At 44.8% G+C, this 25,740-nt stretch overlaps 1 protein-coding gene across 1 annotated transcript in view; it reads left to right on the top strand.

Moving 5' to 3' along the window:
* LOC141085121 (rho guanine nucleotide exchange factor 19-like) overlaps positions 1-25,531 on the top strand; it is a 64,438-nt gene extending 38,907 nt beyond the window's left edge. The window contains exons 7-16 of the mRNA XM_073570237.1: positions 3,956-4,116; positions 5,308-5,460; positions 5,707-5,836; positions 6,242-6,316; positions 19,611-19,700; positions 19,795-19,958; positions 22,049-22,207; positions 22,342-22,421; positions 22,536-22,640; positions 24,849-25,531. Of these exons, the coding sequence (XP_073426338.1) occupies positions 3,956-4,116; positions 5,308-5,460; positions 5,707-5,836; positions 6,242-6,316; positions 19,611-19,700; positions 19,795-19,958; positions 22,049-22,207; positions 22,342-22,421; positions 22,536-22,640; positions 24,849-25,006 (1,275 nt within the window). The 3' untranslated portion in view covers positions 25,007-25,531. The remainder of the gene's footprint in view (positions 1-3,955; positions 4,117-5,307; positions 5,461-5,706; positions 5,837-6,241; positions 6,317-19,610; positions 19,701-19,794; positions 19,959-22,048; positions 22,208-22,341; positions 22,422-22,535; positions 22,641-24,848) is intronic.
* The last annotated feature ends 209 nt before the right edge of the window (positions 25,532-25,740 follow it).

Raw genomic sequence — 25,740 nt, 5'->3', positions numbered from 1 at the left:
TATGACACCTCCAACACACTGTACTATGGAAAGGGACCTTGGGCACTAACTCTGGAACTCTTGGCCGCCCCCCAGGTGTGGCTCTAGCTCCCCCTTTTGGGTGTCTGCCCCGCTTTGGGAACCCCAGTATGGAGATGCTACGCCCATTAGCTTGCCCAAGGACCTCTCGTCGGCCTCGTACCTCTCCACCAAGCTCACTAGGTCATCGGCATTACAGGGATCACCCTGGGCAACCCAGGTTTGCACCAGCCTGGGTAGGGAGTGTATCAGCCTGTCCATAACAACCTTCTTCACCATCTGTGCTGGGGAGGAGAATATTCAGGTTGTAACCATTTTTGGACCAGGTGTAGGAGATCGAACATTTGGGACTGGGGAGGTTTGTCGCTGCGATATGCCTACTCGTGCACCCATTGCTCCCTGACAGTCAAAGTCACTCCTAAGCATGTCAAGATCTCAGCCTAACTTGGCATATTCTTTTGCGTCCTGCAACGCCAAGTCATAATACGCCTTCTGCGGTTCACCGGTCAAATATAGCAACAGAACCTTGGCCCACTGCTCCGGAGGCAATTTCTCCCGCTCCGCCACCCTCCGGAAAACAGTCAGGAATGCCTCAACGTCATCCCCAGGGTCATCTTCTGCAACACTCTTCTTACCGCCTTCCGGACATGGGTGTCATCAGCCAGACCTGGGGTTGGGGCGCTCATCCTGCCCTGGATGGAGGTTGCTGCATCTGCTGCCGTTGCTCTGCTGGATCTGCTGTAACAACAGCCTGTTGGTCTCTTGCTGCAGTGAGTGGACCAGGTGTTTCACCAGGTCCTCCATTTTGTCTGGCGATGCTTGCAACAAACTTAACCCAGGACATGTGGTATCGGCAGTCACACTGCCTCTTGGGATTCGTGCCCGTGCTTCTGCCCCTAATTCTAGGAATCTGTACTCACAAGGTTAAAGGTGAGGTAGGCACAGGAAGCTGTTTTACTGGAATGTTCAAGTAAGTTTATTTAAACGGCATAAACTGCTCTAGATAGAAAAAAACAAATGATCAACCTTTTCTGGCACAAAGTAACAGAAAATAACCAGTCTATATAGCACTGCGGATACGCCCGCTCAGCTTCTCCAGCAACACACACATGGAGGTCTCCACACCTCCAGCCACAGACACTGAATGAGGCCCTTGGCCTCCATTTTACTAGCCAAACCACACCCCTGGGGTGGGGATATGTGAGCGGTCATTCCCACCCTTCTCTTATGACCACTCGTAAAACCCGGCTCTGGAGTGGCCCAAATAATCAGTACTATACGTGCTGGAGCATACTTCTGAGCTCACATCACCACAGCTAATAACCACGATGACACATATCTTCCCTCCAGGAATTGTCCGACGGCCATCTTACAACAATCATGGCCGAAAATGTTGGCATTCTTGAAATTGTACCAGAAAATGAAATATTTCTTCCAGAAAATTATTACAGTGTTTTTTTATACTCAGGTTTGTTTCCTTTCTGTGTATTGGAACAGCACAAAAAACTGGGGGAAAAAAGGCAAATTGGACATAATTTCACACTAACCTCAAAAATGGTCCGGACAAAATTGTGGCACCCTCAGCTTAATATTTGGCTGCACCCTTTGGAATAAATATCTGCAATCAATCCCTTCCTATAACCATCCACAATCTTACTCCTTTCAGCTGGGATCTTGGACGATTCTTCTTACAACCTACTCTGTGTCTCATATTTCGCCTTCTCCCAGCAGCGATTGAAGATCTCTCCACAGGTGCTGGGTTATTCCCCTTCTCCCTTGATTATTTATTGTCACAATTTTGTATATTGAGCACTATATGTGCTGTCTTCTATCTTGTACTATATTTGCACTCTCGCACTTTATTTATTCACTCCTGGGTGTATTTGCCCCCGTTTGACTTTTGTGAAATATATTTTTTTAAATTACTTCTTGCGGTAAATATTACCCTATTTTTTGTTTTTTATTTATTTTTAATTTTTATTTTTTTGTCACAAGTACTTTAGTGGCATTCTGGCCCACATCTTAATGAAATGAAGAGGGTTTTTTATCATGTACATATGGCCTTGTTATTGTTTTACATAATGTCGTTCATACGATGTTTAACTTTTGAAACCAATATTTCCCTTTGTTTTGGTCCAACGCTTGTGTTATCTAATGCATATTTAATCATATAGATTTTCTTTGTGTGTAAATAGATTCTAATCTTTTATATATTTCCAAATACAGGCACATGTTCTGGTATGTTAACTACCGTTTTCCCATTTCTGATTAAATAAAGGCATTTTATTTAAATAGCAACTTGTCCTATATATTTTTTGTCCACTACACGGGGTATCTCTTTTTGGTTTCCTTGTTGTGTGGTTTCCACACCTTTTCACAAAGCATCGGTGGTATTATTGGAATATTTGTGAATCATTTTGATATCATACCATTGAATTTCTGGTGTGGTATTGTATCTGACATTTTATCCAACATCCGGAGTATCCTACTTTGCAACCTTTCATCAGTTTTTCTCTGTTTTCCACTTCCAGGGAGATTATCTACAGTGCCATGGGTTGTAAACTTCTTAATTATGTTGCACACCGTGGCAAAATAACATCAAGATCTCTGGAGATGGGCTCGTAACCTTGAGATTGCTGATATCTGTCAACAATTTTGATTCTCAAGTCCTCAGACTGTTCTCTTATCCTCTTCTGTTCTCCATTCTTAGTGTGGCACACAGACACACAATGCAAAGATTGAGTCTACTTCTCTCCTTTTTATCTGGTTTCAGGTATCATTTTTACATTGCCCACACCTGTTACTTAAACGAGCATCACACGCTTGAAACAAAGTTGTTTACCCACAATTTTGGAAAGGTGCCAACAATTTTACCCAGCCCATTTTTGGGGTTTTGTGTAAAATTATGTCCATTTTGCCCTTTTTTTTTTTTGTGCTGTTCCAATACACACAAAGGAAATAAACCTGTGTATAACAAAACGTGTGGAATCGCAACAGTTTTCGGGAAGAAATGCTTCATTTTCTGGAACAATTTCAAGGGTGCCAACCCTTTTGGGCATGACTGTATGTAGATAAATAATGTTCTCAGTGTGAAAAACACTGAGAGCATTATTATGTCAACTGGCTAATATGGTACCATACCCCTTTTTTTTTCTTTTAACTGTATGTAGATATTAATATCATGCGTTCAACACCAGCCCAAAAAATAATTCCAAGGCACTGACGCCGGAACCACAAACCTGTGTGTCTCTAAAACCCCGAACGTTATGTGTATCCGGTGCATAATCTATTGTGCCATGTGTGTTATATGTGACTCCTCATTGGTGTGTCCTTGCTTCCATCAACCTGTCTCTTCTCACCATTCCCCGGCTATGTCTCATTTTCCTGGTCTTTTCTCACGATTTGCTGGCTCTATTTCTCATAGTCTCTGTCTTTTCTCACCATTGCCCGCCTCTTTCTCATGTTCCTGGTCTCTTCTGACCATTCGCCGGCTCCATGTCTTATGTTCCCGGTCTCTTTTCACCATTCGTCAGCTCTGTCTCATGTTTCTAGTCTTTTCTCACCATTCACTGGCTTTATCTCATGTTATGGTCTCTTCCTACCATTCACTGGCTTTGTGTTATGTTCCTATTTCTTCTCTTCATTCGCCTGGTCTCATCTCACCATTTGCTGTCTCCATGTCTCATTTTCCCGGTCTTTTCCAACCATTTACCGGCTCTTTCTCCTGTTCCCTTTGTCTTTTCACCATTTACCGGCTCCAGGTCTCATGTTCCCTTTCTCTTCTCACCATTCGCCGGCTCTCTCATCATTCGTCTGGTCTCATCTCATCATTTGCTGGCTCCATGTCTCACATTCCCTTTCTCATCTCACCATTTCCAGGCTTCATGTCTCATGATCCCGGTCTCTTCTCACCATTTATGTGTTTTTGTCTCTTCAGGCTAAATTCGAGTTGGTGACCTCAGAAGCATCGTACGTTAATAGTTTGTCCATAGTTGTGGATCATTTCCTGAACTCTCCAGAGCTCAATGAATGTCTAGGGGCTCAGGAGAAGCAGTGGCTTTTCTCTAAACTTCCAGAAGTCAAGGAAATCAGTGAGAGGTGAGGATATTTTAAAGTTTTGCTTTGACTTTTCTATTACCCCTCACCATCATTTTGGACAGAGTGGGGTATATGTGACTTAAGGGCCTTTTACACATAGCGAGATCGCTAGCGATATCGTTAAAGCGTCACCGATTTTGTGACGCAACAGCGATATCGCAAGCCATCTCGCTTTGTGTGACACGTACCTGCGACCCGCCCCCCGCTGGATATTGCTGATCGCTCTCGATTGTCCTGGGCCATTTCTTCCTCATTGGCGTCCTGCTGGCGCCAACTAGCGATGCATGGACGCAGGCAGAAGTCATCATCATCGCTGCGGTGTGACAGGTAAGAGCGACTGCCGATGGATTGCTTATCGCTGTTGTGTCGCTGGTGAGATCTGCCTGTTTGGCAGCTCACTAGCGACCATTTAGCGATGCACCAGCGATCCTGACCAGGTCGTATCGTTGTCGGGATCGCTGGTGCATCGCTAAATGTAACGGGACCCTTATTTCAGGTAACCACAGAGGAATGTTGTTTTCCACCCTCTGCATTGACTTTTTGTTGACTCTTCCTGTAAATTTTAGCGGCACGGGTAGTGGTCAGTTTTGCAAACTGCCTGTAAATATCCTAGACAGTCCCAAAAATAGGGGACTTTTTTCCAGTATCCTTAAAAAAAATTGCATGTATTATTTTCTTTCAGGGTCTAGGAGCCTGTATAAGGGATAGTGATCGTAATTGTCATTTATAGATTGCTCTCTCCATGGCCACAGTTTGGCCTGTAGACCTGTAGTTTGGACTTGTATGCCCTCTCCTGATTTAGGACCTGCAGCACCCACTGGGGCAGATTAAGACTGGTTTTCTTTTTGCAAGTCTAAAATGTGACGATCATTGGAGTAAATTTCTCCAAAGTTATTACGTGATTTCACGATACTTAAAATGCAGTTTTAGACTGTCCTAAAGTCAGAAAATAAAATCCACAAATCCCACGAGAAGTTGCAGATTTGCACCAAAATTTGCTATATATTCTAGTGTAAAGTTTTAATAATGTATAACTTTTGGGGGGCTTAATTTACACCAAAAACTGTTGAGAACTGCTTGATCAATGTTGTCAAAAACATTCTATCCAATTTTGATCACAAGGGTTCAGTATATTAATTGTAAAGCATGTATGCTTACGTTATACGGTTCTCCTTTGCACCACAACCACAGGTTCCTGGCAGACCTGGAGGAACGTCTGGAGGAAGACATCCTGAGATTTGACGTTTGTGACATTGTGTTACTGCACTGTCCGGAGCTGCGTAGAGTTTATCTTCCCTACGTCACTAACCAGGCCTATCAAGAACAGACCTACCAGCGGCTGCTGTAAGTGTCACCTCCCGTCACAAGCAGCATGGCCGAGCTGAGACATCTTCATGTACTGGATAGTGTTGTCACAAGAGATTAATTAGGATGATCTGAACATGATGGATGATAACTGCCTACATTGGTAACACCCAGAAAGACAAAGTGCAGGCAGTCGGGGTTTGCTCAGAGGTGACCATCAATGTTGCAGTGTGAACATGGCTCTGCTTGTGATGTAATACAGTGCTGTATATATCGCCCATACAGACAGGAGAACACTCGCTTTCGTGGAGTCCTGGCCAAGCTGGAAGAAGATCAAGTCTGCCAGCGACTGCCACTGACCTCCTTCCTCATCCTGCCCTTCCAGAGGATCATGCGTCTGAAGATGTTGGTAGAGGTAGGTGACGGGGATGTGCTCGGCCATGGGCAGCCTCATATGTGCCCCTTCTCTATAAAGACACAGAATGCTCGCTGATGTGCCCAGATGATCGGCCCTCACTTATTGGCCTTTACATGATGTAAACTGTATGGGGACGATGGATGGTTAATATGACCCCTCGGTACATTCTCCATAGTGCCGGAGGACAGTGCTCCCGACCAGTCCCATAAAAGGTGCAATCACAAGAGCGTTTTCTTATTCACCTGGAGACTGCAATTTATTGCTTTCTGTTATGAGTTTGGGGAAGCGCTGACTGTAGGACATATAACTGTGACAAAGGAGATCATTCCTTAGCCAAGATTTAATACAAGCTTCCTCTCCCCCACTTTGAGTCGGAGTTGTCATGTTCCTCTTTCTTTGCAGAACATCTTGAAACACACAGCCCCCGGGTCCCATAATGAGGAGACGGCGAGCCAAGCCTTCACTGAGCTCAAGAAGGTAAGCGGAAGGTGGGAATGGGCAGGTCACTGGGGGTGATTGGGAAATAGCGCTATGTAAAAGAATCGTAGATGACTGCCGCCCAGGTGATGTGCAGCTCCAAGATCTGCACAGACGGGCGACAAAGACCATGCATGCGTCTCATCCTGCTGACATCAATGTCTGTGCTCAGGAGCTTACAATCTAATGACCATATAGGGGAGTGTGCTCATGAAGCTAGTGATGCTAGTTTATGGGCAGCAGTCAGACATCTCGTCATTGCTGCCTCTGTGTACTTAGTGCGATGTTGTAGACTTGGTGGTTGCACTAGCGGTGACAAGCAGCTGAGATGTGACACTCGGGTGTGATTATGGGGGGGGGAATGTTGGATGTGGCAGGACTGCTGAACATGTGGGGCCCACCTGGACTCAGCGTGACTGTGCGGCAGATGGGAGCAAGTAGTGTTCTAGTATCAATGGAAGAGCGAGGTGAGTGCACGTGGCGAGGACCAGTTTGTGGAGGGCGGTGAGTTTTTATCTGCCTGTGAGTTGTAAAAGTATTCTCTCTCTTGGCTTTTTACTCATTTTGTTATATTACAACTTGTGTGTAAATATTTTTGTAATCTGATTTGTCTGTGACGCACAAAATAGTCTAAGGTGGTGAAGTGAGATAAGTATAGGCATAAAGAAAATTTGAGATCAAATAATTAAAAAATTGGCATGTGCATATGTATTCATTCATTTTGCCATGAAGCTCCTAAAAATGTCTGGTGCAATTAGTTCCTTTTATCATTCACATTCTTAGTGAATGAAGCCCACCTGTGTGCATTTGTAGTGTCACATGTCTGTCATCATATACACTTTACCTTTTCTGAAAAGCCACAGAGGCTGCAACTCCATTAACAAGAGGCAGCACTAACCAAACAACACCAAGGAGATCTCCAAACAACACCATGAAGACCAAGGAGATCTCCAAGCACCATCACAAAGTCTAAGGAGATCTCCAAACAAGTCAGGGACAGAGTTGTTGAAAAGTACAAGTCAGGGTTGGGTTATAAAAAATCTCCCAATCTCTAATGATCCCCGGAGCACCATCAAATCTATTCTCATCACATGGAAAGAACATGGTGCCACAACAAACCTGCCAAGAGAGGGCCGTCCACTAAAACTCTTACTCCGGCAAGGAGGACATTAATCAGAGAGCCAGCACAGAGATCACAGGTTACCCTGAAGGAGCTGCAGAATTCCAAAGCAGAGACTGGAGCATCTGTCCATACGACCACAATAAGCCAGACACTCCATAGAGATGGCCTTTATGGAAGAATGGCCAGAAAAAAAAGAAGCCTTTACTTACACATACAAATTGTAAGGCTTGTTTTGAGTTTGCCAAAAGACACGTACGAGACTCCCCAAATGTATGGAGGAAGGTGCTGTGGTCAGATGAGACTTTTTGGCCAAAGCATAACCTTCTTTCTGAAATGGAGGGTTCTCAGTATTTATTTAACACCAGAAAAAAATAGACCTCTAAAAAACTTTATTAATGTGTTTAAAAGGATCAGAAATACTTGAGTATCATAAAAAGGTGCAAACAATGAATGGTCAATAGGGAAAAAAAATATGTAGTAAGTTAACTAAGGGCTAATCTTTCCCTAGGTGAGCCCTAAGATTCACCCTACCTGCCAGCAGAGGTTGGCACCCTAGTTGTAGACAAGATGGCGCCCCTGCTCCACGTCGGAAGCCCTGAGAACCCTAATGCACCCTCAACATCCTACACACTAAACTATACACAAAAAACACACACATATACACCCTGTCATTTGTTATCTTAATTGTGCAACCATTTGAATGTTGCTCCATTGGTGGTACTTTTGTCATATGACTCTTAAAGGCACTGTGCAATAGCGATATTTATCATTGCTTATCATTGTCTGAACTGTACCCCAAAGATGACCAATAATGTGACTATATACTCTGGCTATACCATCTTTGTTGGTGTATTAATGTGACCTTGCAATTTTTGCTGAATCTCTCCTGAAACATACAGCGATAACTACAAGATATTTATCTCTTGATTAGACTTTGAGTACTACCGTCTAATATTTTTGTATGTGTGTGCTTTTTTTGTGTATATTTTAGTGTGTAGGATGTTCAGGGTGCATTAGGGTTTTCAGGGCTTCCAACGTGGAACGGGGGCGCCATCACGTCTACAACTACGGTGCCAACCTCTGCTGGCAGGTAGGGTGAATCTTAAGGCTCATCTAGGGAGAGAATAGCCCTTAGTTAAGTTACTATATTTTATTTTTTTTCCCCTATTGACCTATTCATTGTTTGCACCATTTTATGATAACCAAGTATTATTGATCCTTTTAAACACATTAAGAAAGGTTAATTTTTAGAGGTCTTATTTTTTTCTGGTGCTAAAGAGGCTTTTTGGCCACCAAGATAAACGCTATGTCTGGCGGGAAACCAACACAGCTCATCACCCAAAGAAAACCATCTCCACAATGAAACATGATGGTGGAAGCATTGTGCTGTGGGGATGTTATTCAGTAGCCGGGACAGGGAAAATGGTCCTAGTCGAAGGGAAGATGGATGGTGCAAAATGCAGGGATATTCTTGAGCAAAACCTGTTCCAGTCTGTCAGTGATTTGAGACTGGGATGGAGGTTCACCTTCCAAGAATGACCCAAAGTATCCTGCTAAAGCAACATTTGAGTGATGTAAGGAGAAACGTATAAGTGTTCTGGAGTGGCATACTCAAAGCTCAGACCTTAATCCAATGGAGAATCTGTGGTCAGAGTTTACTGTTCACCAGCGGAAACCATCGAACCTGAAGGAGCTGGAACAGTTTTGCCTCAAGGAATGGGCAAAAATCCCAGAGGCCAGATGTGGAAAGCTCAGGGATTTATCCAAAGCAAATTGCAGCTGTAGTTGCTGCAATAGGAGCCTCTACAAAGTACCGACTTTAGGGGTGTGTGAAGAATATTGGAGATAGGATACAATTGGCATGAAATTATTTGTGGCATGGGATTATAAAACCCCCTTCAGTGTGCAGCTAGCAGTAGCAGGGAGTCAAGCCTCAAAAGCTGTAAGTGACACCTGTCACTTGGCTGTAAGTGACAGCTTGAGCAGCTCAGAGTAGGACAAAGGCTGGCTTACAATATAGAATCATGCTGAGCTACCAAGTAACGATCTAGACACATGATTTCATAAGGCGTTATGGACATACTATATGTACTAGCTGTACATCGTGTATATTTCAGAGATCCCCAGAACATGGCAAATGCCCGCCTGGGTCTCGACCTGATCTAGCACCTATGGGTATGAAGTTACGTAGAACATTTAGTACAAGCCAGGTAGCAAAGGCTTGGTTGGTCCTCACACGTAGCAGGGGGTCCTGTTGGATCCAGTGGCAACAGAACTGCCGTCCAGAAATTAGTTATGATAATAGTCCTGTTAACGGACTGGGCTTATATCTAATGAGGAACTGCTGTCAGCTCTCTGTTTCACTGATGCTAGTGAAAGGGGCCTCTCAGCCTGTCAGTGTTGTGAGCGAGTGTGGTGCCACATCAGCAGCTGCGTGGTCCACATCATCTCACTTCCCGGGCCTCCCTGAACCCTTGTCTGCGTAAAAATGCGCCAAGCTGACCTTACTTGTCCTCAGGGGGTGCTGAATGTCATGATGGTGCAAGTGAGGAAACCATGCCACATGATCTTGCTGATATCAAAAGTGACGTAAGGAGGGGTGGTGAGGTGTGGGTTTGTTACATGTGGTGGCAGCAGAGTGATTCTGCTTGATTTCTCTGGTGTCATCCTTCACAGGGGGTGAATAGTTAGGCACGCTGAATTTTTCAGTTATTTGCTTAACAATGAAAAGAAAACCAAATATTCACAGGCGTGTAGGTGTGTGTTCCTTACTTTAACCCATTTGTTACATTGGACGTACTATTCCGTCCATGTGACCTGGGACTTCAGTCTCATGGACAGAATAGTACGTCATCAATCAATCAATCAATCAAATTTATTATCGCCAAGTACATATTACATATATACAAGGAATTCTTTGTGGCAAAGAGGCAACATAATATATAACAACAGATACAACAAGTAACATCTGTGAGAATCATGTGGGAATAGTGGATGAGGGCAGGTATATCTCGCCCAGATTCCTTTCCTATGTGGCCTAATCTGGTCAGTATCGCACCTGCTTGCTAATGAATAATGGGAGGTGGATATAAAAGGATGCCAGGTGGTTGTGTGAGTGTCTCAGCCTGGGAACACAGAGAGCTTGTCTGTGTGAGAGACACACACGTGAGTGAAAGCAGTGCCCATTGCTACTGTGGTTTGGCTGGACGAGAGAAGCCTGCCAGTTGGTAGTTAGGTTGTCCATTGTTTAGTTAGTGCCGGACAGGCAAGGATTTGTTTTATGTTTTATTTCCTTTTGCATTGCTTTCACCGTTAATAAACCTGACCCAGGGTCAGTTATACATGAATCCCTGCTCTGCGCCTGAGTTTCATGCTGAACGCACGTGACCTTTGACCCCAGCAAAGGCGATCCCGGAGTGTTTTATCACATTGTGGTGGAGAATGCGGGCATCACGTTGCAAGCATGAGCATGGAGGACGTGGTGAAAGCGCTGGTACAGTCCACCGCCGTCCAGCAAGAAGCTAATCGGGTGATGATGGCCCAGCTGAAGGAGTTGGTGGACATGACAGCTACCGATCGTTCGCTTCTCCAGCAGGTGGCTCAGCGCCTGGCAAGCCTACATGAGGTTAACCTGGAAGCCGAGTCGAGAGTGATTCACGTGAGTCGGTACTGGCAGAAAATGACGACCGAAGATGACGGCGAGGCATACCTGACCACGTTTGAACGGACGGCGGTGCGAGAAAAATGGCCGAAGGCACGATGGGCCGGCCTGATTGCCCCGTTTCTTTCCGGTGAGGCCCAAAAGGCTTATTATGACTTAGAGCCTGAAGCCGCGCAGGACTTTGACAAACTGAAAGCCGAGATCTTGGCCCGGCTGGGAGTGACGACCGCTGTCCGTGCACAGAGAGTGCATCAATGGACTTATCAGCCGGATAAACCACCGCGGTCACAGATGTTCGACCTGATCCACGTGACGAAGAAGTGGCTACAACCCGAGGTGCTGACAGCGCCAGAGATAATCCAGAGAGTCGTCATGGACAAGTACCTGAGAGCTCTACCGCCAGCCCTGAGGAAGTGGGTAAGCCATGGAAATCCTACGACTGCAGATCAACTGGTGGATCTGGTTGAACGTTACTCCGTGGCGGAAGGACTCTGAGACGCCGCTACCCCACCTCGTTCTTCATCATCTCCACGTGGAATCGGTAAGACTGTTCCAGGGAGTAGGTGAGATGGAAAAATCCCTAAGACAGTGGGGGAGGAAAACGGGACTGCCCGCACTGCGAGGCCGAGAGTAACGAACTATGGTTTAAGCAAGGGGCCCGTTAGGTGTTTCCGCTGCCAAGAGATGGGACATATTGCTGCGAACTGTCCGGTCACTACTGAACCCATGCAGTGCGACGTCACAGACTCTAAAAACCGCATGTCTATGGTTGCACGGGTAGTGAGTGTGAATGCCGGTCAAAAGGATGTGGAAAAACACTTGTGTGATTTAACTGTTGATGGCAAAAAGGTGGTGGCATTGTTAGACTCGGGAAGTGTGGTGACTCTGGTGAAGGCCAGTCTGGTGTCAGCCCCGACTGGACCATCAGACAAATTTTCTGTAACGTGTGTGCATGGAGACACCTGTTCGTACCTCACCACGGTCATATGCATTACTACTTCCTATGGGTCTGTGCAACATAAAGTGGGACTCGTCCCGGCGTTATTGCATGATGTTATCCTGGGCCGGGATTTTCCCCACTTCTGGCAATTTTCGAGAATCAGTTGATGCCCTCGGGTAATAGTGTACATGATTCTTCTCCCAGGGCGCGTGGGGGTCTCGAACCCCTGGAAGATGACTCAGGGGAAGAGTCTGCGGGAAATGACCTGCAGTTCCCGTTTTCAGTCATGGCGGGTGATACGGAGGAGACCAGGGAAGAGGAGGAGGCCGACAGCCGTCCACCTCCCCGTTTGCCGGATTTAGAAGTTCAGAAAGATGACTTCCAAAGCGAGCAAATAAAGGATCCTACCCTTTCTCAGGCTAGGACAAATGTAAAAGTGATAAATGGGGTACCCGTAGAACCTGGCTCTAGGCTGGCATATCCTTACATGGTTCTGGAGAATGATTTACTCTATCAGATAGAGAAAAAGGGGGAAGATACGGTGCAACTATTAGTCGTGCCAAAACCCTACCGGCGGCAGGTGCTGGACCTGGCCCATGGACATGTGATGGGAGGTCACCTGGGAGTCCAGAAAACCACCGAAAGGATATTACAATGTTTTGTTTGGCCAGGCATGCATCACGATATTCGAGTATATTGTGAGTCTTGTCCTGACTGCCAAGCCTCTGCACCTAAGCCCCGGTTCTGTAGCCCTTTGGTACCCCTACCTATTATTGAAGTCCCATTTGAGAGGATTGGGATGGATTTAGTTGGGCCCCTTCCACGGTCTTCACGTGGACACCAACATATCCTGGTCATCTTGGATTATGCCACTCGTTACCCGGAGGCCATCCCTTTGCGTAACACGGCCACCAAGACGATTGCCAAGGAACTGGTGCATGTGTTTAGTCGGGTCGGTATACCAAAACAGATACTCACCGACCAGGGGACCCCCTTTATGTCCAGGGTAATGAAGGAGCTCTGCCGATTGTTACAAATCGAACCGTTACGCACATCCGTGTATCACCCTCAAACAGACGGGTTGGTTGAACGGTTCAATAAAACTCTGAAGCAGATGCTGAGAAAGGTGATAGACAAAGATGGGAAGAACTGGGACTATTTACTTCCGTATTTGCTTTTTGCCATCAGGGAAGTACCCCAGTCTTCCACGGGATTCTCGCCTTTCGAGTTATTGTACGCCCGACGTCCTCGCGGACTGTTAGACGTTGCAAAAGAAACCTGGGAGGGTCAGGTCACTCCGTTTAAAACAGTGATAGATCACGTCACACAAATGCGGGACCGTATTGCGGCTGTTATGCCTATCGTCAAAGAACACATGATACAGGCTCAAGGAGCCCAAAAAAGAATCTATGATAGGGGCGCCAAGATCCGTACGTTTGCACCCGGAGATAGGGTGTTGATCCTGGTCCCCACGGTGGACAGTAAGTTCCTGGCAAAGTGGCAGGGCCCCTTTGAGATCAAGGAAAGAGTTGGTGAAGTCAACTACAAAGTATGCCAGGCAGGTAAACGGAAACCTGAACAGATTTATCATGTAAATCTGATAAAGCCCTGGAAGGATCGGTCTGCCTTGTCAGCGGAGCTGGCCCGTCCTGTCTGCTCGCATACCGTACCGGAGGTACGGGTTGCAGAGACTCTCTCGGAGAGGCAAAAGACTGAGGTCAGGCAGTTTCTACTTCACAACCAAAAGTTTTTCTCAGAAAAACCCGGGCAGACTATGCTAATGAAACATGACATCTTAACGGAACCTGGTGTCACAGTTCACGTAAAGCCCTACCGAATCCCGGAAGCGCGCCGTGAAGCCGTTTCCCGAGAAGTGAAGGCAATGTTAGAGTTAGGAGTCATTGAGGAATCGCACAGTGCGTGGTCCAGCCCGATTGTGCTAATTCCTAAACCGGACGGCACCATCCGGTTCTGCAATGACTTCAGGAAACTGAATGCGGTCTCAAAATTTGATGCCTATCCTATGCCCCGGGTCGACGAGTTAATAGATCGGTTAGGAAAAGCCCGGTATATTACGACCCTAGATCTAACAAAGGGGTATTGGCAGATCCCTCTGGCTGAGGCTGCCAGAGAAAAGACGGCATTTGCTACGCCGGAAGGTTTATTTCAGTATGTGTATATGCCGTTTGGACTGCACGGGGCACCGGCGACCTTCCAGAGACTGATGGATCGAGTCTTGAGGCCACATAGGCGGTACGCTTCGGCCTATTTGGATGACATTGTCATTTACAGCTTGGACTGGGAGACTCATCTCCAGAAAGTACAAGCTGTGATTGACGACCTGTGGGAGGCAGGTCTAACCGCGAACCCCAAGAAATGTCACATCGGGCTAGAAGCCCGGTATTTGGGGTATGTAATTGGGAGGGGTGTTGTTAAACCCCAGGTTATAAGATTCAGGCGGTTCAGGACTGGCCACAACCTGTCAACAAGAAGCAGGTGCAAGCCTTCCTGGGGATCGCCGGCTATTATCGTCGGTTCATACCCAATTTTGCAGCCATCGCTACCCCCCTGACGGATCTTACAAAAGGGAAAGACTCCGTCATGATTAAATGGAGATTAGCGGCTGAAGAAGCCTTCCATAGCCTAAAACGGGCACTTTGCTCTCAGCCCGTACTGGTGATTCCGGACTTCCGCAGCGAGTTTGTGGTACAAACGGATGCCTCTGATACCGGTATCGGGGCCGTACTCTCACAAGTGAGGGACGGAGTGGAACACCCAGTCCTCTATCTCAGCAGGAAGCTGAATAAACACGAGCAAAGGTATGCAGTCGTAGAAAAAGAGTGCCTCGCCATTAAGTGGGCTCTAGAGGCCCTCAAATATTACCTGGTGGGCCGAAAGTTCAGGCTGATCACTGACCATGCCCCTCTCAAGTGGATGCACTTGAACAAGGAACGGAATAGCCGGGTGACCCGGTGGTTCCTTGCCCTGCAGGCCTACACTTTTACGGTGGAGCACCGCCCAGGGGTACAGATGGGGAATGCAGATGCCCTGTCCCGAGTGCACTGTTTGGCAGGTGTCATTGCTCGACCAGAGTGGTCTGAGCAGAGGGGGGGGGATATGTGAGAATCATGTGGGACTAGTGGATGAGGGCAGGTATATCTCGCCCAGATTCCTTTCCTATGTGGCCTAATCTGGTCAGTATCGCACCTGCTTGCTAATGAATAATGGGAGGTGGATATAAAAGGATGCCAGGTGGTTGTGTGAGTGTCTCAGCCTGGGAACACAGAGAGCTTGTCTGTGTGAGAGACACACACGTGAGTGAAAGCAGTGCCCATTGCTACTGTGGTTTGGCTGGACGGGAGAAGCCCGCCAGTTGGTAGTTAGGTTGTCCATTGTTTATTTAGTGCCGGACAGGCAAGGATTTGTTTTATGTTTTATTTCCTTTTGCATTGCTTTCACCGTTAATAAACCTGACCCAGGGTCAGTTATACATGAATCCCAGCTCTGCGCCTGAGTTTCATGCTGAACGCACGTGACCTTTGACCCCAGCAAAGGCGATCCCGGAGTGTTTTATCACACATCTAACAAGACAGATACAGTATATAGTCTACACATGACGATTTAATTGTTGAACAGAGAGTGGATAGAAGCTGTTCATATGGCGGTTGGTGATGCATTTGGGGACTCTGAAGCGACGTCCTGAAGGGAGTAGTTGGAATGAGGAGTGTCCCGGGTGAGAGGGATCGGATGAAATTTTCAATGCGTGGGATCGAATACTCTTATCATAAAGATCCTGGATTTTAGGCAGGGGGAACCTATAATTCTTTCTGCTGTTCTGAAAGTCCTTTTTAAGCGGAGTTTGTCATGTGCAGTGGCTCCCCCATACCAGACTATCAGAGAGGAACAAATCACAGATCTGATGACAGCATTAAAGAATAAGATCAGCAGATTCTTAGACAAACCATATCTTTTCAGCTGACGCAGGAAGAACATCCTCTGTTGTGCTTTTCTTATAACAGCATCCACGTTTTTCCATGCGCGATCAGCCGCGCTCACAGGGGAGCGCGGCTGATCGCGGCGGGGAGTCAGCTGATTATCACAGCTGACACGCGGCACTATGTGCCAGGAGTGGTCACGGACCGCTCCCAGCACATAAACCCCTGGCACACTGCGATCAAACATGATCACAGTGTACCAGGGGCATAGTGAAGCATAGGGCAGGGAGGGGGCTCCCTGCGTGCTTCCCTGAGACCCCCAGAACAACGCGATGTGCTTGCGTTGTTCTGAGGGCCTCCTTCCTGCAGGACCCTGAATCCAATATGACCGCCGGGTCCTGCAGGGAGGTGGCTTTCTCAGTGCCTGCTGCGAGCAGGTGCTGAGAAGACTCCTGCGCTGCCTGTCAGAGCGCTGATCTGACACAGTGCAGTGCAAAGTGTCAGATCAGCGATCTGACTTTATATAATGATATCCCACAGTGTGACAATGTAAAAAAGTTTAAAAAAAAAAATTAACATGTATAAAAATAATTTAAAAAAATATTCCCCTATAAATTCATTTATGTAAAAAAAAAACAAAACAATAAAAGTACACATTTACTATCGTCGCATCCGTAACGACCCGCCCTATAAAACTGTCCCACTAGTTAACTCCTTTAGTGAACCTCTTAAAGCATTGTTTTCTTGCCTTTTTTTTTTTTTATCATCATACCGCCGCACAAAAAGTGGAATAACACACGATCAAAAAGACGGATATAAATAAACATGGTAAGAATAAAACTGCTTTATCAATTTCACCACACGCGGAATGGTGTAGACACCCCCCCCCAAAAAAAAAAAATTCATGAATTGCTGGTGTTTGTTCATTCTGCATCCCAAAAATCGGAATAAAAAGCGATCAAGAAATGTCACGTGCCCGAAAATGGTACCAATAAAACCGGCACCTCGCCCGCAAAAAATAAGACCTCACATGACTCTGTGGAGCAATATATGGAAAAATTATAGCTCTCAAAATGTGGTGATGCAAAAACTATTTTTTGCAATAAAAAAAGTCTTTTAGTGAGTGACAGCTGCCAAACATAAAAACCTGCTATAAATAGTAAATCAAACCCCCCCTTTCTCACCCCCTCAGTTAGGTAAAAATAATAAAATAAAAAAATTTCCATTTTCCCATTAGGGTTAGGGCTAGGGTTGGGATTAGGGGTGTGTTGATGTTAGGGTTAGGGCTGAAGTTAGGGGTTTGTTGGTGTTCGGGTTGGAGTTAGAATTGGGGGTTTCCGCTGTTCAGGCACATCAGGGGCTCTCCAAACGCGACATGGCGTCTGATCTCAATTCCAGCCAATTCTGCGTTGAAAAAGTCAAACGGTGCTCCTTCCCTTCTAAGCTCTGCCATGCGACCAAACAGTGGTTTACTCCCACATTTGGGGTACTAGGGTACTCGGGACATATTGCACAAAAACTTTTGGGGTCCAATTTCTCCCCTTACCCTGGGGAAAATAAAAAATTGGGGACTAAAAGATCATGTTATAAACTTCTGTGAAGCACTTGGGGGTTCAAAGTGCTCACCGCACATCTAATGGAGTCAATTGTGCGGGGTTTCCACTGTTTAGATACATCAGGGGCTCTCCAAATGCGACATGACACCCGCAGATCATTCCATCAAAGTCTGCATTCCAAAACGTCACTACTTCCCTTCCGAGCCCCGACTTGTGCCCATACAGTAGTTTTCTCCCACATATGGGGTATTGGTGTACTTAGGACAAATTGGACAACAACTTTTGGGGTCCAATTTCTCCTGTTACCCTTGGGAAAATAAAAAATTGGGGACTAAAAGATCATGTTTGTGGAAAAAATGATTTTTTATTTTTACCCCCGGGCGTTATAAACTTCTTTGAAGCACTTGGGGGTTTAAAGTGCTCACTGCACATCTAGATAAGTTCCTTGGGGGGTCTAGTTTCCAAAATGGGGTCAATTGTGGGGGTTTCCACTGTTCAGGCACATCAGGGGTTCTCCAAATGTTTTATGGCGTCCGATCTCATTACAGGCAATTTTGCGTTGAAAACGTCAAATGGCGCTCCTTCCCTTCTGAGCTCTGCAATGCGCCCAAACAGTGGTTTACCCCCCACATATGGGGTATCGGCATACTCAGGACAAATTGCACAATAACTTTTGGGGTCCTGTTTCATTTGGGAAAATAAAAATTGGGGATGAAAAGATCATTTTTGTGGAAAAAATATGATTTTTTTAATTTTAAGGCTGTACGTTATAAACTTCTGTGAAGCACTTGGGGGTTTAAAGTTCTCACCACACATCTAGATAAGTTCCTTGTGGGGTCTAGTTTCTAAAATGGGGGCACTTGTGGGGGGATTCCACTCTTTAGGCACACAGGGGCTCTACAAATGCTTTATGGCGTCCAATCTCAATTACAGCCAATTTTGCGTTGAAAAAGTCAAATGGCGCTCCTTCCCTTCCGTGCTCTGCCATGCGCTGAAACAGTGGTTCCCCTCCACATATTGGGTATCCGCGTACTCAGGACAAATTGCACAATAACTTTTGGGGTCCAATTTCTCCTGTTACCCTTGGTAAAATAAAATAATTGGACCTGAAGTAATTTTTTGGTGAAAAAAGTAATGTTCATTTTTTTTAAAACATTCAAAAAATTCGTGTGGAGCACCTGAAAGGTTAATAAACTTATTGAATGTGGTTTTGAGCACCTTGAGGGGTGCGGTTTTTAGAATGGTGTCACTTTTGGGTATTTTCTATCATATAGACCCCTCAAAGTGACTTCAAATGTGATGTGGTCCCTAAAAAATAATGGTGTTGTAAAAATGAGAAATCGCTGGTCAACTTTTAACCCTTATAACTTCGGAGAAAGAAAAACAAAAAATTTGTTCCAAAATTGTGCTGATGTAAAGTATACATGTGGGAAATATTACTTATTAAGTATTTTGTGTGCCATATCTCTCTGTGAATTAAGATCAAGAAAATTCAAAGTTGAAAAATTGCGAAATTTTCTTCAATTTTCTTTTTTTTTTTCACAAATAAATGCAAGTCATATCAAATAAATTTTACCACTAACATGAAGTACAATATGTCATGAGAAAACAATGTCAGAATCACCGGGATCCATGGAAGCGTTCCAGAGTTATGACCTCATAAAGGGACAGTGGTCAGAATTGTAAAAATTGGCCCGGTCGAGAACGTGCAAACCACCCTTGGGAGTAAAGGGGTTAACTGATGTACTGTAAACCCTCAAAAAAAAAAACCACCGTGAAATTCCAGGTTGTGAGGTAGCAAAACATAAAAAAATGCTAAGGGGGGAATACTTTTGCAAGACACTGTAATTAAATGTTCCTCCATCTCTATCGGCTGTTGACCCACCACAAAGATTGGAGGCGAGGTATCCTGTCTGTTTATATTGTATGTTAGGGCCCTACACACATTCATAATATATCAGTGCTGTCAATAAATTAGGGAGGGGCTGACAGCCTGTTACATAGTGTACAGATTGGTTTTCAGCAGTAATAGGCGACTTTGTGACTGACGTATATTTATTGGCTCTTCTTCTTGCTCAGCTGGTGAAGGAGTGTAATTCCAGCGTTCAGTCCATGAAGAGAACCGAGGAGCTCATTCATCTCAATAAGAAGATCCACTTTGAGAGTAAGGTGAGGGCCTGCGTGCCGGTGATTGCTGCGCAAGGCTATTCTGATGGATGCGGTAATGCGTCACTCTGCACCTTGTATCTTGGCCTATCTGCAGATTTTCCCGCTGATCTCGCAGTCTCGCTGGTTGGTGAAGCACGGAGAACTGACGGAACTGGACATGCAGATTCCGAACACAGCCGGGTCACGGTTTAAGCTCAGCCCAAAACCAGTGTATCTGCATTTATTTAACGACTGCCTCCTGCTCTCCAGGAAGAAGGAGTGAGTGCCACATCAGCCATTACCCTAAATCAGTGACCCCCACACTCTGACACTCCCCGACACCTGTGTAGCACAGGACAGTCTGCCGTAGGTGCGATGCTGCCGCACACGTTTCTGCTGGTTATGCTCCACTCCGGTAGTGCACAGCAATGACTAACAGTTTAGCCGCACTGTGTATTGGAGTCTGGACTGTGTAATCACAGCTTTTCTGGTCCCTGCTTCATGCTTTACACTACAGCTCTGCTTACTCAGATGGCCTGCTGTATGTGAACAGCCCCTCGGTAGCTAATCAGTGAGTGGCCAATTTACAAGATGCAAATAGTAAATACAAGCTGTGGATCTGCGCTGACACGGTGGATGCAGGGGTACGGCAATAAAATTGTTTTTGCATTATGTCGGCAATACATTCCCAGTTTACAGTAGAAGTGATGCCGAAAACAGGGATTTTTGGGACTGCATGACCCAGGTGGTGATCCAGTGCACAAGCACAACATGCCTACACGGGCCACTGATGGGGATGAGTGCTCCACGAAGAAAGGCCCATGTAGGCGAGCTGATGATCGGGTGCAATGATTTCTAATCTTAGAAAACATTGTTCTTGGCAGGAGATCTTCCCATGTAGCCAGTCTGTGCTGCCGATAATATCATGCTTTATGCAGATTGTATTCCCAACTGTTCTGTGGGTGTGGAAGAGCGGCCGGCCGGGGTAATCACAGTAATAAACGCCCCCAATCGGCTGACATTTTGTGTTCGACAAGTGTAAACCCAGCATTAGTGTAATCTGTATCCACAACTACAGAGACCCCCCACCCTGTAAAATCAGAAAATAGCTGGGGGGCCACCTATGACAGGTGGAAGACGTGGAGTTCTCTACAATTCAGATAGAGTTGAGCAATGAGGGCTCCCACTGGCCAGAAGGCCCCCGCTCCATGCATCCACACAGTGTCCACGGATCACTCACGCACCAGTAATAAATTTGGGGCCGGGGGACATTACTGTCCATGTATATTAAAAAGATTCCCAAAGGAAGTCGCCCCAGGATCCGACTCCGTGTCAGAGGGGGAGGGAGAGGAAGTTAAAAGTAGCAGTAGTCATAACCAGTGACATCTGCCCTCAGCCTCCATGTCCCCTACGGCCCTGGGTTGCTGAGAAACAGCTAAAATTACCCCCAAAATGATAATATAATGCAGGGCTGTGGAGTCGGTAAGCCAAACCTGCAACTCCGACTCCTCAATTTCTCTTACACCGACTCCGACTCCACGACTCCGACTCCCACACATATTGCTTATATTTAAGTGAAAAATTTATTGTAGTACAATGTGAACCTCAGACATTTAATCATTTTTATGATCCCATAATCAAGATATTTAGATAGAACAGAATATATATTGGTGTACTACCCGGTTTTCATTCTTTTTGGTACAGATACGATATGGATAGACAGATATGGATAAATGGATAGATAGAGCAGATTTCTAATCTGCTTTTGCTATTGAAAACATTATCTATGAGCTCAAAAACCTTTCAGGTGATGCGGTTTTTTAAAAAGATGATCAGCTTTTGCAGCTGAAAAACGTATCCTCAAAAAACACAGGAAAAACGCTGTGTGTGAATGTAGCCTTAGATCAGGAATAGAACAGCCATTTATAGGACATTTCATAACTTTCCCAAATTCCTATGAAAAAATATTCAGCACATCCTGCATTGAATTACTGTACCCAATTTATTATATATTTTAGGAGTCGGAGTCGGTCCATTTTATACCGACTCCAACTCCGACTCCACCAAAATGAGCTCCGACTCCACGACTCCGACTCCACAGCCCTGATATAATGCGCACCTGAGTACACAGCTGATCATTGCCTGGGGTAAGTTATGCTGGTGAGACATGGACCGTTCCCTATACCCCCACGTGGCATAGAGCATCCAGCGTGGCACAGACAGTCCAGCGTGAATGACTTCTGGGGTCACTGTCATATTCCAGGTGCTCCTGGGTTTCCGCTCCGCGGTCTCCAGGTCGCAGCTTTGCTTGTACTGACAGTTGATACATTGTCTCCTTTCTTTGGGTCACTCTTCTCTGCGCTCCACAGGTTGGGCCGCTTCGCCGTATTCGCGCACGCTCAGGTGTGTGACCTGAAAGTGACGGATCTAAGCTGGAAGTTGCAGGAGGTTCCTGGGGAGGTGTTCCACGTCCAGCTGTGCCACGAGCAGAAACCAAAGCACCAGATACTGCTGCGAGCGCAGAGCGAGTAAGTGCGGGGGGAACACTTCGCTACATCAGGCGCTGTGTTTTGGGGTTCACCATTACATGAATACAGAATATCTGCAGATGTTGCCTGTCTTTCCTCCATATATGCTGGTTTCTCACTGTCTTTCCCTTCAGGAGTCAAAAGCAGCGTTGGATCTCAGCCATGTGTCCTTCCAACCCACTCAGTGACCTCGAGAACCTGACGGAAAGTGAAGGTGAGATCTATGGGAATAATGAGAACGTTAGCGCCTCACCTCCCAATAATGTGCTGCTGCTCCCCCAGAACATGCAAGACAGTGCGCCATCTTATAAACGCCCTTTCCTTCCAGATGCCCTACAAGTGCAGTGTATCAAGGGATACACGGCTCAGGAGCATGACGAGCTGACCCTGGAGAAAGCCGACATTCTCCGCCTCACCGCGAAGACCACCGATGGTGAGGGCACTGCACACCGAGCGATGACTGCTGATCTGTCTAAACATATCTCCTCCACTTTATATTCTTGTACATAGGGGGCAGTATTTTAGTAGTTATATTCTTGTACATAGGAGCAGTATTATAGTAGTTATATTCTTGTACATAGGGGCAGTATTATAGTAGTTATATTCTTGTACATAGGGGCAGTGTTATAGTAGTTATATTCTTGTATATAGGGGGCAGTATTATAGTAGTTATATTCTTGTATATAGGGGGCAGTATTATAGTAGTTATATTCTTGCACATAGAGGGCAATATTATAGTAGTTATATTCTTTTATATAAGGACAGTATTATAGTAGTTATATTCTTATATATAGGGGTAGTATTAAAGTAGTTATATTCTTGTACGTAGGAGCAGTATTATAATAGTTACATTCTTGTAAATAGGAGCAGTATTATAGAAGTTACATTCTTGTACATGGGGAGCAGTATTATAGTAGTTATATTCTTGTACATAGGGGCAGTATTATAGTAGTTATAGTCTTGTACATAGGAGCAGTATTATAGTAGTTATATTACTGTACATAGGGGCAGTATTATAGTAGATATATTATTGTACGTAGGAGGAGTATTATAGTAGTTATATTCTTGTACATAGGGGGCAGTATTATAGTAGTTATATTACTGTACATAGGGGCAGTATTATAGTAGATATATTATTGTACATAGGAGTATTATAGTAGTTATATTCTTGTACATAGGGGGCAGTATTATAGTAGTTAGTGCTCCCTATGTATAAGAATATACAAGAATATACCATAATACTGCTCCTATGTATATGAATATAACTACTATAATACTGCTCCCTATGTATAAGAATATATTATAGTAGTGATATTCTTGTACATAGAGGGCAGTATTATAGCAGTTAAATTCTTGCACATAGAGGGCAATATTATAGTAGTTATATTCTTTTATATAAGGACAGTATTATAGTAGTTATATTCTTATATATAGGGGTAGTATTAAAGTAGTTATATTCTTGTACGTAGGAGCAGTATTATAATAGTTACATTCTTGTAAATAGGAGCAGTATTATAGAAGTTACATTCTTGTACATGGGGAGCAGTATTATAGTAGTTATATTCTTATATATAGGGGCAGTATTATAGTAGTTATATTCTTGTACATAGGAGCAGTATTATAGTAGTTATATTGTACATAGGGGCTGTATTATAGAAGTTATATTCTTGTACATAGGGGGCAGTATTCTAGTAGTTATATTCTTGTACATAGGGGGCAGTATTATAGTAGTTATATTCTTGTACATAGGGGCAGTATTATAGTAGTTATAGTCTTGTACATAGGAGCAGTATTATAGTAGTTATATTACTGTACATAGGGGCAGTATTATAGTAGATATATTATTGTACGTAGGAGGAGTATTATAGTAGTTATATTCTTGTACATAGGGGGCAGTATTATAGTAGTTATATTACTGTACATAGGGGCAGTATTATAGTAGATATATTATTGTACATAGGAGTATTATAGTAGTTATATTCTTGTACATAGGGGGCAGTATTATAGTAGTTAGTGCTCCCTATGTATAAGAATATACAAGAATATACCATAATACTGCTCCTATGTATATGAATATAACTACTATAATACTGCTCCCTATGTATAAGAATATATTATAGTAGTGATATTCTTGTACATAGAGGGCAGTATTATAGCAGTTAAATTCTTGTACATAGGGGGCAGTATTATAGTAGTTATTTTCTAGTACATAGGTGCAGTATGATAGTAGTTATATCCTTGTACATAGGGGCAGTATGATAGTAGTTATATTCTTGTACATAGGGGCAGTATGATAGTTCTTGTAGATAGGATCAGTATTATAGTAGTTGTTATATTTTTCTTGTACATAGGAGGGCAGTATTATAATAGTTACGGTATATTCTTGTATATAGGAGCAGTATTATAATCGTTAAATTCCTGTACATAGGGGGCAGTAGTTACTTTCTAGAGGAAGTAACAAGGATAACAAGTGAAAAAAACTGGTAGGGTAAAGATAACACAAATTATATCCTAAGTGATATTTTGCTTTTTTCACATTGCTGTAAATATGTTGGCTTTTTGCTGCTGTCCTCGTTTGACATGTAGATATCTGTTTCTTTGCTTGAGGCCATTGTATAACCTGTGTCTTATTTTTTGGCAGGATGGATGGAAGGTATTCGACTTTCAGATGGAGAGAGGGGTTGGGTGCCAGCAACTCATGTGGAGGAAATCACCAGTAAGAACGCTCGGCTGCGCAATCTCCGGGAGAACAAGAGAATCAAGCACGCCACTAGTAAACTGGAGATGAAACCTCCGTAGCCCAGAGACCACTCAATGACATGTACCCTGGGGGTTGTGGTCCACACATAGAACATTTCAATGTCCTGTACATTTCAGCAGTCTTCCTGTAGTTTACCTTCTCCCTGTTTGCTCACGTGGTCCCGTCATATGTGGGGAGTCCTCATATCTTCTGACGGTATTGAGATGGCCCTGAACTTGTCACACAGGACTGCTGCGATTCTATTCAGCTACTCCAAGGAATGAAGAGAACATCTCCCCACCCAGAGGCCACCTCTCCAGTCTCTTCTAGAACAGATCTGGGCACCGTCTGTACAGGATCACTGGGCAGAAGATCTGCAGCACGATAGTGACAAGAGTTTGCCAGTACCATGAGAGGTCAATGGTTTCCATGTTGGGTGTGCAGAACATCCCGAGAGACACAGAAAACATGTAATATAGTTATGGGGTGGTCACAAGGCTCCTTATGGCACCACAAGATGTGGCACTGCCAGAGCGTTCTGTATATAGCTTTACATTGCCGTGTAATTACACTTCTTCAGATTAGCGTCTCTGTGTTATTTCCCAGACAGCGGCGTTGGTGAAGCAAGAAAGCAACTACTTCACAGTATTCCTATACAGATCTGCGCCTCCGGTGCCTCGTATTACTGCACCGTCCACGGTGTTAATAGGAACCCTTCCTCAGGGGTTTCCATTACTACGTCACAGGGGGCAGGCGTGGCATTACATAAACCAGACAAATGGGGATATTTGTA

The sequence above is a fragment of the Dendrobates tinctorius genome, unplaced genomic scaffold, assembly GCF_039654945.1.
Source record: "Dendrobates tinctorius isolate UK_male_01 unplaced genomic scaffold, ASM3965494v1 ptg000028l, whole genome shotgun sequence".
Taxonomy (NCBI): domain Eukaryota; kingdom Metazoa; phylum Chordata; class Amphibia; order Anura; family Dendrobatidae; genus Dendrobates; species Dendrobates tinctorius.
Note: the sequence above shows the minus strand (reverse complement) of the source record. Positions and strands in the feature narration are given on the sequence as shown.